Genomic DNA, 12,242 nt, shown 5'->3' with positions numbered 1-12,242 from the left:
GAACCCATCTCCTCTTGAACCACTGAGGCTGATGTAAGCATGGTCACTACCTGCTTGCCCACCCAGTGTACGAGAAATGCTCAACACGATTCAATGCAGTCAAGACAGTAAGACTTGGGCGGTGTGGCCCAGGAGCAGGGCAGGCTCCTGGGCCACACCCTGCAGCCTGTCCTGTTCCTGGGGCAGACCCTGCAGCCTGTCCTGCTCCTGGGCCACACCCTGCAGCCTGCCCTGCTCCTGGGCCACACCCTGCAACCTACCCTGCTCCTGGGGCAGACCCTGCAGCCTGTCCTGCTCCTGGGACAGACCCTGCAGCCTGCCCTGCTTCTGGGACAGACCCTGCAGCCTGTCCTGCTCCTGGGACAGACCCTGCAGCCTGTCCTGCTCCTGGGCCACACCCTGCAGCCTGTCCTGTTCCTGGGGCAGACCCTGCAGCCTGCCCTGCTTCTGGGACAGACCCTGCAGCCTGTCCTGCTCCTGGGGCAGACCCTGCAGCCTGCCCTGCTTCTGGGACAGACCCTGCAGCCTGCCCTGCTTCTGGGACAGACCCTGCAGCCTGTCCTGCTCCTGGGACAGACCCTGCAGCCTGTCCTGCTCCTGGGCCACACCCTGCAGCCTGTCCTGTTCCTGGGGCAGACCCTGCAGCCTGTCCTGTTCCTCTGTCTTTCCCTCCAGATTGCCTTGCTGAGCAGCCCTCCTGCAGTAGGATCTGCAGCTGGCCATAGTGAACAGCCTACAGGAGGCTGCCAGTCCTTCTTTTAAACAGACGGCTGGGTCTCCATTGGACCCGACGGTCTGTGCACACCCACCACAACCTCCACACTCCCGCTCTCCACAGGAGTCGGAAGTGTGCTGGGTGGGCCTTAATTGGCCGCCCACACAAAATGGCATCGCGGCCCAGATCGCGGGCGGTGATTGGGTCCACGCTCGCCCACGTCAGCACCTGCTCCACCCGCCCGCCAAACGCAAGATTTTAGCCTTTGTATATTTATGTCAGTGATTCTGCTATTTGCATAAGTAATTCTATGCATTTTGTCAGTTATTCTGTGTTTGCTTCAGTGATTCTGTGTATTTGTGTCGGTGATTCTTGCATTCATGCCTGTGATTTGGTATATTTATATAGGTGATTCTGTCTATTTGTTTGGGTGATTCTGTATATTTGTTTAACTGATTCTGTAGATTTGTGGCATTGATTCAGTGTATTTATGTCAGTAATTCTGTGCATTTGTGTCAGTAATTCTGTGTATTTGTGTCAGTGATTCTGTGTATTTGTGTCGGTGATTCTTGCATTCATGTCTGTGATTTGGTATATTTATATAGGTGATTCTGTATATTTGTTTGGGTGATTCTGTATATTTGTTTAACTGATTCTGTAGATTTGTGGCATTGATTCAGTGTATTTATGTCAGTAATTCTGTGCATTTGTGTTGGTGATTCTGTGTATTTGTGTCAGTGATTCTGTCTATTTGTATTGGTCATTCTCCATATTTGAGTCAGTGATTCTGTGTATTTATGTCAGTAATTTGGTGCATTTGTTCAGTGATTCTGTGTTTGTGTCAGTGATCCTGCGTGTTTGTGTCAGTGAAGCTGTGTATTTATGTCAGTGATTCATGCTTTTGTGTACGTTATTCTGTGTACTCGTGTCAGTGTTTCTCTGTATTTGCTTTGGTGATTCTATGTATTTATCTTGGTGATTCTGTGTATTTGTGTTGGAGTTTCTGTGTATGTGTGTCACTGATTCTGTGTATTTATGTCAGTGATTCTTGCATTCGTGTCAATGATTCTGTATATTTGTGTCAATGATTCTGTGCATTTGTTTCACTAATTCTGTGTATTTGCATCAGTTATTCTGTGTATTTATGTCAGTGAATTTGTATATTTGTGTCAGTGATTCTGTGTATTTGTGTCAGTGAATCTGCGTATTTGTGACAGTGAACCTGTGTATTGTGTCAGTGATTCTGTGTATTTGTGTCAGTGATTCTGTGTATTTGTGTCAGTGAACCTGTGTATTGTGTCAGTGATTCTGTGTATTTGTGTCAGTGATTCTGTCTATTTGTGTCAGTGAACCTGTGTATTGTGTCAGTGATTCTGTGTAATTGTGTCAGTGATTCTGTGTATTTGTGTCAGTGATTCTGTGTATTTGTGTCAGTGAACCTGTGTATTGTGTCAGTGATTCTGTGTATTTGTGTCAATGATTCTGTGCATTTGTTTCACTAATTCTGTGTATTTGCATCAGTTATTCTGTGTATTTATGTCAGTGAATCTGTATATTTGTGTCAGTGATTCTGTGTATTTGTGTCAGTGAATCTGCGTATTTGTGACAGTGAACCTGTGTATTGTGTCAGTGATTCTGTGTATTTGTGTCAGTGAACCTGTGTATTGTGTCAGTGATTCTGTGTATTTGTGTCAGTGAATCTGCGTATTTGTGACAGTGAACCTGTGTATTGTGTCAGTGATTCTGTGTATTTGTGTCAGTGATTCTGTGTATTTATGTCAGTGAACCTGTGTATTGTGTCAGTGATTCTGTGTATTTGTGTCAGTGATTCTGTCTATTTGTGTCAGTGAACCTGTGTATTGTGTCAGTGATTCTATGTATTTGTGTCAGTGATTCTGTGTATTTGTGTCAGTGATTCTGTGTATTTGTGTCAGTGAACCTGTGTATTGTGTCAGTGATTCTGTGTATTTCTGTCAGTGAATCTGTGTATTTGTGTCAGTGAACCTGTGTATTGTGTCAGTGAATCTGTGTATTTGTGTCAGTGATTCTGTGTATTTGTGTCAGTGAACCTGTGTATTGTGTCAGTGAGTCTGTGTATTTGTGTCAGTGAACCTGTGTATTGTATCAGTGATTCTGTGTATATGTGTCAGTTATTCTGTGCATTTGTGTCTGTGATTCTGTATATTTGTTTCAGCGATTCTTTGTATTTATGTCAGTGATTCTTGCATTCCTGTTGGTCATTCTGTGTATTTGCGTCAGTGATTCTGATTATTTGTGTCACTGATTTTGTGTATTTACATCAGTGATATTTGCATTTGTGTCATTGATTCTGTAAAGTTGTGTATGTGGTTCCGCATATATGCGTCAGTAATTCTGATTATTTGTGTCACTGATTCAATGTATTTATGTCAGTGATTCTTCCATTTGTGTTAGTGATTCTGTAAATTTGTGTACCTGATTCTGTATATTTGTGTAGGTGATTCTGTGCATTTGTGTCAGTGATTCTGTGTATTTGTTTCAACGATTCTGTGCATTTGTCTTGGTGATTCTTTGCATTTGTGTCAATGCTTCTGTGTATTTGTGTCATTGAATCTGTATACTTGCGTCAGCATTCTGTGTCTTTGTACCAGTGATTCTGTGTATTTGTGTCAGTGGCTCTTTGTATTTGTGTCAGTGAGTCTGTGTACTTGTGTCAGTATTTCTGCATATTTGTGTCAGTGATTCAGTGTATTTGTTTCATTGATTCTGTCTATTTCTGTCAGTGATTCAGTGTATTTGTGTCAGTGTTTCTGTGTATTTGTCTTGGTGCTAGTTTTTCTATGCTTGTTTATGTTATGATTTCTCTCTTCTGGTATTCATGTCCCTGTGCATTTTGATGATGGTTTGGTTTAAGAGTATTGATGATAGTCATTCTGTATATTTGTGTTGGTGTTACTTTTTCTTTGTATTATTGTTCCTGTCACGTTTTGTGTGTGTTATTGTGAACATGTGTGTGTTTGTGTTGCTGTTTCTGTATGAGTGTGCTGATAATTTTGTTGGTTTAAAGTTTTGTTTAAGTGTTTGTACTCATTTTGGGTGCTAATAACTGCTAGAGTTATCATCAGGTGTTTCTGAGAAGCCTAGGGCCTGAAGTGAAGTTTTATTTTAGAAATTATTTGTTGTCTTAATTTATACTTTTGCTCGGACTGCTGATGAAAGCCCATCATGTGCTTAGCAGCGAGGACATTTGTGATCGACTTCTTGTCAATTTCACTCTGCGATTTCCATTTTATAATCCAGCAATTTGTTGAAATTGTGCCGGAGAGTGACTGAAACTTGCTGAAGGAATTCTAGGTGGGGATTACTGCAAAGTGTATAGGTGCAATATCAGGGAACAATCCTGTCCTATCTGTCCAGCGCTTCCATCTGCCTGCAATAATTTCTACATTCCTCAAAGTCTATTCAGCTGAATATTTCCATTTCCATTTGACCCCATCTTCCCAAAAATACGAAACCCAGTGTCTTCCCGTCACGACATCTAAACATGATAATACTTTCGGGACATGCCTCCCAACATGTTCATGCTAAGGTGATGACCATTGCACCAAGGAGAGTGCAAAGAAGGACTGAGAAGTTTATTCTTGCATCAGGATTGGACACTAGCTTGAGAATGGTCTCCCTGTAATGCCACGGGGAAAGGATTGTGATGTATGGGGATTCATGGGTGTTGGTTGAATTTCATGTTGACTCACTCCCTCAAAGCACTGTGGGTGTACCTTCACCACATGGACTGCAGTGGTTCAAGAAGGCACCACCTTCTCAAGGGCAATTATGGATGGACAATAAATGTTGACCTAGCCAGTGACACCCACATCCCATAAATGAATAAGAAACTTTGATTGCAGTCCCCTTTGGACACATGTATGCTTGAGTGGCAGTCTCTGTGTTAGAGATGCCCTTTGTTTGTTTGCAAGGTGTTACAGTGATGATGCCCTCTGTCTCCTTAGATGCTGGAGCACAGGCAAAACACTCTCTGCTGCCAATGCCATGCTTTGAGATGCACTGCAATTCTCAGATTGATTACCCCATGATATGTTTTAAAATTAATCTTTGCTAGATACCACATTGATTGTGTTCCACTTTGAGGGGTGATCAATAAAGTCATTGTGAATCAATTCATTCGCTGATTAATACACGGGGCAGACAATCCAGTGAGACATTCCCTCGGGGCTCACTTGATTATTATTCCGACCTATTTGGGGGAAGAGAGACTTTTATAAACACACAGGCGCATACACATACACACACTGGCCCCGCGCCGTGTTAATTTAGCAATCGGAAACTAGATGGTGTATTGCTCTCTCGGTGCGAGTAGTGTATACCCTTGATCTGGCTGCACTGAACTGCAGCGCCCAGAGACAACTGTGGGACGAGCTGAAAAGCTGGATGCTGTGCCGCGGTTAATTCTCAAGAACTGTTATTTAAGCTGCTAGGTGGTTTCAAATTCAGATGTTTTGCGTTCTAATCTCGGGGAGGAGTGTTTACTTTATAAGGTCTCACTTTCTCACACACGAACCCAATGAAACCTATGGTGTTAGACTGCGTTGTTACTGATGCAGGAGCACGCGATATAAGTCCTCACGACCCACCACAGCTGCAATACTGAAAATTATGAAGAGAGCGGTGTAATAGACCCGGAGGCAGGTGCTCTGATGCCGTTACCTTCTTCACGACTTATCAGACATATAGGTGGCATAAGACTCTGCTCTACAGGAAGGAAGTTGTTACAAACCTGGCTGTGTTGAGAAATAAGAGTTCCCAATCCCGAATTCTGTAGAATCTATACAGTAAGGAATGTGCACATCGGAATAATTTTAGCGATGGAATCCGATTTAAGATAGCATTTGCGAGGATGGAAGTGAAAAAAAAAAAGCTGAAAGGCGCCAATGGGCAATCTGGTCCTACACGGCAGAAACTGCGGGCTGACAAAATAGGTAATGGCGGTCAGCTTTGAAACGTGAATAATTGCCGAAGGAACTTTTATATGTTATATATGCTACATATATAACATATGTCACAATGGACTGGCGGGCTGTGTGTGTACAGACAAGTCAGTGGGAAAGTGGGAGATGATGCGTACCAGGGAAGGAGTTGAGGTCTGACTTTTTATTACCTGGCGCCCCTATGTTCACTAGGTATGGATGGCAGGGCACGTCGATTAACTATTATGAGGCTGCTGTGTTTTTCACGATAGCACGGGACGGGGTGGGGAGGGGGTGGGCAATGCCTGTGGGTGGGGAGGGCGTACTATGTTCAAGAGGTGTGCATTTGCTTCGTGGACTCTTTAGCTGGGACATTGGGTTCGGTTCTGGGCACCGCGCTTTACGGAGAATGTTAAAGTCTTAGAGAGGGTACAGAGAGATTTAATGGCATAGCAACGCGGATTAGGGACTTCAGCTCTGTGGAGAAGCTGGGGTTGGTCTTCTTGGATCAGAGAAGGTTATGGGCAGATTTGAAAAAAGTTGTTCAACATCATGAAGTGTTTTGATGGAGTAAGGCCACAGGGACTGTTTCTAATGGCGGAAGAGAGGGCGGCGATTTAATGTCATTGGCATAGGAACCAGCGGCATCAGGAGGGAACTCTTTTCTGGTTCTGGCCAGGAATGAAAGGATGGCGGAAGCACGTTCATTAGGACCTTTCAAAAGGGAATTGGAGAAATTCTTGAAGGGAAAACATTGGCAGAGCTATGGGGGAAAGAGGGAGGAAGTAGTGGGTCTAATCTGATAGTCCCGGAAAGAGCCGACCCAACTACATGTTCCCAGAAAAAGGCTCCAGTACAGCGAACTGAATCAAACGAATGGGAATTGGAGAGGTAGTCTCCTGATAAAGACACTGCACTCTGTGCTCCATAGCAAAGTGTCTTCAAGATCAGACACTTATGGAGTCAGTTACAATCACTCAAACCCGTTTTGAGAAAAGAAGCAATCATACTCCGACAAAGTATTCTGATCCAATAGTTTCCATTTTATTAAACTATTCCTTCTTTCACCTGCATTCCTTGTTAGCTTTGGTCTCTCCCCGCCCGTTGATTTTCATTCCATAAAACGCACTCCTGCAGAATCCAAACTAACTCTTGCCTCCCGAGGGTCTGTCTTCGGCAGAGCTGACAGCTTTCATGAGCTGATCTCTAACTTGCACCTGTCCCCCACCCGATTAAACGTTTGACTTACTAAACCTTCGACATACACACTGAATAACACAGCTGGGAAGCAATATCCTTGTGGCATTCCAACTCCAAACATTCCTGCATGTTACTCTCCCTCGATCAGCCGCACACTTGCATTTTGTCCCCAGTGTCGAATCTTTACCCGGTCCCCATCTCTCCGACACACGTGGATGTTCTTCGGTATCCCCACTTGTTCAGTCTGTGTTACTGAAGCGCTTTGCGAAATCTACAAGGGGAATGCACATTCTCCATGATGTCCTTTACTCCTCTCGTGCAGAACTCGCGCGTTACCCTTACTACCCCATATGTTTATTGCCAAGATATTGCTCCACTTGGTGCCGACGGATTTTCACTACCACCTTTTCAAGGCCAATTAAGGGATGGGCAATAAACCCTAGCCAAGCCAGCGAAGCGCACATCCCTTGAATGAATAAATAAATAAATATTTAAATGACCTGAGAGATTTGACGATTGAAGGTGGCGCGTGTGTAAAGGAGGCGAGGTCTGGGGTTAAAATGGGCTAAATTGCGCTTCATTGAAGGAAGAGGACACTGACTGAAGAACTGAATAGGGAGCTTAGAGACAAGATTAGTGGAGAGTTTGACATGGGGTATGGTGAAAGCTGAGAAAGGAGGTGATGGTAGGGCTTCCAGAGAGCTTTGAGATGTGGGGGTGGAGACGCCATGAAAAATTAAAGTAGATAAGAGAATCATGAGAAGCTGTTGGCAATGATACAAGTAGATTGTAGATTGATTAATGTTATCACAATGAATTGGATTGGAGCATGTGTTGAGAGGAGATGGGATGCTTAAAGAAACGATAGAGGGGCGGGTGGAAGGAAAGGACCAAGAGAAAGGAAGCGAAATAAATGCTGGGAAAACTCGGCAGCCCTGGCAGCACCTGTGGAGAGAGAAACAGCTAACGTTTCAGGTCATTGATCTTTCATCAGTTCAGACCTGAAACATCAACTCTGTTTCTCTCTCCATTGATGCTGCCAGACCTGCTGTGCATTTCCAGCGTTTCCTGTTTTAGTTTCAGATTTCCAGCATTCGCGTTTTTCCCCCCTTTTTTTGTGATATTAGGAGAAAAAGAAGGAAGCTTTTGGAGCGCTTGGAGCGCGGGAGTTTTTGTGGAGAATTACAGGGGGGAGCACAAGCCAGAATGGGACAGACAGTGGAGAATTGACCCAGAATCTGCCTTAAGCAGACAATTGGTGATGGCCGTGATGATAAGACATTCAGAACAGAAATAAAATCTGTTCCATCAAAACTGTGTGATTATTAACACAACAAGAGCTGCCGGAAGTTATCCATTTTCACCTTGTAACTTTGGATGCATTGAAAGTCTAGACCTACGTTTTGCTGTGACAGCCATCCTACTGATGACTGTCTTATTGCTAGTGCTATTAATAATTGCATTACTAATCGGACTGTGACTGAGAAACCGAAAAATCCTTCCCAAGGTGTACATGTCTGGCACATATCGAAGTATATTATCTGTTTGTGGATGGTATATCTCCATTGTGTCTGCATGTGTCGACCATGTCTGATTAGTATATATGGAATGTCTGTATGTGCTCATAGTAAATGTCCAGATATGCCTACATGTATATATTAGATATGGTTAACAGTTTATGGTACACACCCAAGTATGTCTGTATGTATCTAGTATGTGAATGTATTTATTTTATGGAGCTGCTGCTGACCAGTCACAAATGAACAACACTATTATTTAAATTAAAATCCAATCCGGTTTAAAATTTTTGATTCAAGTCTGAGCTAGTGTAAGTTTTTATTTGACAAATAACAAATCAACAACCAATTACTGTTTCAACTGAACAACAACATCTTGCATTTATTTACTCCTTTTATGATGTAGAGTTTCACATTATGCTTCACAGCAGTAATGCCAAAAATGAGCAGCCAGTCAAAGAATGAGATATTAGTCCAGGTGGGCAAAGGTTTGGCCAGACAGGTGGGGAGATCGAGGGGGAGGCCCCTTCCAGAGCGTGGGACCTAGCAGACCTGAAGACATGGCCTCCAATGGTGGGTGAAGATGACAGAGTGGAGGCTTGGGGGAGCTTATAGAAATTGTGAGTGTCAAGACCATGAAGGGATTTAAGCACAAGGGCGAGAATTTTAAGTTGGAGGTGTTGTGGGCTGGGAGACCATTGAGAAGAGTGATGGGTGAATGGAATTTGGTAGAATAGGATACAGGGTATAGAGATAGCTTTGATTTTTCCAAAAGTTAAGCTAGAGGAAATTGTGGTTCTTCTAAAACTGTTCACCTGACTCACAGCACAAAGGCATTGGATACGTGAAGAGAGATACTGAAGAGGCAGAGATGGGTGATGTCAGGGCACATGGGGAAGCGAACTCATGTCTTCAGATGATGTCAACAAGGAATACCAACAACAACTTGCATTTATATACCATTTTAACGTTGTAAAATTCCCAAAGTCTTCATGGGAGTGTAACCAATCAAAAAAAAATCACAGCCAGTCAATGAAGGAGACATTACGACAGGCGACAAAACGTTTGGTCAATGGGGTGGGTTTTAGGGAGACTCTTAAAGGACAGAGAGGGAAAAGGTTTGATGAGGCAATTCCACAATTGGGGGCCCAGGCGGCCGAAGGTGCGGCACCAAGGGTGGGGCAAAGTATGTGGGGGATGCACCAAGAGGTCAGAGTTGGAGGAAGAGAAATGTGCCAAGGATAGATCCTTGGGGTGTGTGTGTGTGCGGTGGGGGGTGCTCCTGAGGTAAGAGACTGATTGAAGAAGCCATTGGCAGAAATGCTCTGGCTATGATTGGATACATGGCAGTGTTTCCTGCCAGGGGGCGGAGGGGGGGGGGGGCGGGTGGCGGTGGGGGGCGTGCAGGGCATGTTCACTAAGTCAATCTTTCAACCACACCAAATGGCATTGAGACCGATTGACTGGGAATAATAGGATTAATGCGATACTTGTGTAACTATCCGAACATGGACGTCTGATTGATTTCACCCCGAATCAGGAATCTATCGGCAAAAGGGAGCGAGCCATTTGCCTTCGGTGCCAAATTTTGGCAGAGCAGTTGGGAGTGCGTGCAAAGTCTGCTGCGGCTTTAATGAGTCCCATGAAGTGAAAAGAGACAAGAATGGGTGGTGCATTGATTCTAATGAAGCCCCAATTAATGGAGATCCCGCCCAGCCAGAGCCAATGATCTCCTCTTATGGTAAAGTCGCGCCCCTGGAGGGGGCACCCTCGGCCATGATTGGCAGGTGGGAGCCGATGATGTCATGATGTGTTTGGCTGACTGGATGATAGAGATGTGGATGGATCAGTGAGGGAGGGAATCCCGCATCAACACAGGCACTGGGGCAGTGGATTTATTTATTGATATCTGGACGGATCCGTTTGGAAGACAGGCCGGATTTACACTGTACATAGATACATAGCCATTTTCTGTTTTGTCTTGTTGGGGGAAGGGGGAGGACTCCGTTTTGAAAATGATGCAAAGTGCAGCCATGGCCACAGAGAGTCCTGGGAAAGGAGTTCGGGAGCTGTTGGGAGTCACGGTACAACGTAAGGACCTTTCAGTACAGGGACGTGAAAAGCCGCGGAAAGCCTTTTTTTAAAAATATATATATATATATTTGCTGCCAATCCACCTGTCAATTGCATACTCTCTCAGAACCAAGCGACCAGGGCAGCTGATCCAGGAGCAGGGTGGTGGGTAGCCTGCATTTCGTTGTGGAGGGGAGGGGAGGGGAGGGCGGTGGTGGGGGTGGGGGGGGGGGGGGTGGCTGCATGGTGTAGAGAGGCTGGCAGAAAGATGTATCAGATGGGAACTCGGATGGGCTGCTGACTGCAGGAATTCGAACAAGCAATTAAAATGATTTTTTTTAGGCTGCAGTATTAGTAAGGCCCAGATACAGGACGACGGTGACAGTTTGTTATCGGTGGTGATGTATTCCCCGTGTTGGGTCAGGGCGTGAGTGTTGCAACTTTATCATTAGGAACGCTAGCTACGGTAGGAGGTTATTTTATTTTTATATATATATATACCTATCACTGTGGCTTTCAGTTACATAAATCACCTGTTATCAAGTGCCCGAGAATAAGAGAGCGCTCCTGTTGCAATGAGAATATTCCAGCATTCACGAAGCTCGACTGAGATATCCCTCACTGCTCGGTTGCCCATCCACTGTGCAATGATGGAGAAAAGTCCCAGCCAACTTCAGTCCTCTAACGCTGCAGAAAGACTGCTGAGATGACTGATGGACTTGACCAAGAAAGCAATGTATATCGGATCGGCAGAATCAGCTGGGGAGGGGGGTGGTGGGGAGGTGCGGGGAGGGCATCCGATGTAAGCCGGCAACAGGGGGGGAATGTGTTCATCTAATGTGGTAGTGAGGTGCTGGATAGCCGGCTGAAGCGTGTAACCGTGATACCGTTCAGAGTGAGGATACTGTGTCCATTCCACACGGTACAGGACGCTGCATTTGTTGGGGGAGGGGGGGGGGTGCATTCAAAATAAGCCCGCTCGATACAAAGATTTAGGGACCATGGTAAATGATCTTAACAGTTGTTATGTGCAGACGATCTGTCAGTTTTAATCGCGTATACACAAGGCCTATTAATAGCCCGGAGCATGTTATTAATCTCTCTCTTGCTGAAAAGAGTAAATATATCTATGTATCAATACCAAAATTAAACAGGGTTCCAAACCTGTATTAAAACTCGCTGGTAAATAGGTAAAAGTGTAAACATTGATATGCTGAAAGCAGCAAGGTCGGGATACTTGTATCTAGACTGGGAACAGCCGCTTGGGAGATTTCATAACGGAGAAAAGTGGATAGAAATATCTATTTACTCACTACTTGCAGCTAAAGCGCTATCCGTTTAGGGTAGCGCTGCTCAGTCAGCAGATAGGAGCGGCAACATTTAGTGAGTTGCTTCAAGCGAGCTGCTAACGAACAGCCGCAACAAAGTGTCCCGTGAAAAAAATTGGCAGGAGAACGGTATAGAACCCCTCTCAGGAGACGGCCATTTTGGAGGGACTGTACCTGAGCCGCTGTCTGACACCCCTACTTCAATACTGAAACACTGCTCCATTTCGATGCAACTTCATTTGTTTGATTCCCTATTCCTCTGCTTTCACATGCACAAGACGTTCGGCTGTCAGTGCCTTTTGCACTGGAATACGAAGCAAATTTATTCCGCACCGATACAACACTACAAGAGAATTCCTGGTCACCACACTCACCTTCCTATAGATAATCCCTCATTTTCATCAGCGCAAAACTTGGTTATTTTTTGAATTATTTGAAAAAACCACAT

General features: G+C 44.6%; 1 protein-coding gene across 2 annotated transcripts in view; it reads left to right on the top strand.

The window, feature by feature from the left end:
* lhx4 (LIM homeobox 4) overlaps window positions 1-12,242 on the top strand; it is a 326,165-nt gene that overhangs the window by 231,312 nt on the left and 82,611 nt on the right. Inside the window, exon 1 of one of the 2 annotated variants that reach the window (XM_041208945.1) lies at window positions 10,409-10,484. The exons of the other annotated variant lie outside the window; for it this stretch is intronic. Coding sequence (XP_041064879.1) covers window positions 10,409-10,484 — 76 coding nt within the window. Of the gene's footprint in view, window positions 1-10,408; window positions 10,485-12,242 lie in introns of those variants that run through there. 2 annotated transcript variants of the gene reach the window in all.

This window comes from Carcharodon carcharias, chromosome 16 (genome assembly GCF_017639515.1).
Source record: "Carcharodon carcharias isolate sCarCar2 chromosome 16, sCarCar2.pri, whole genome shotgun sequence".
NCBI lineage: Eukaryota > Metazoa > Chordata > Chondrichthyes > Lamniformes > Lamnidae > Carcharodon > Carcharodon carcharias.
This window is presented reverse-complemented; position numbering and strand designations above follow the sequence as displayed.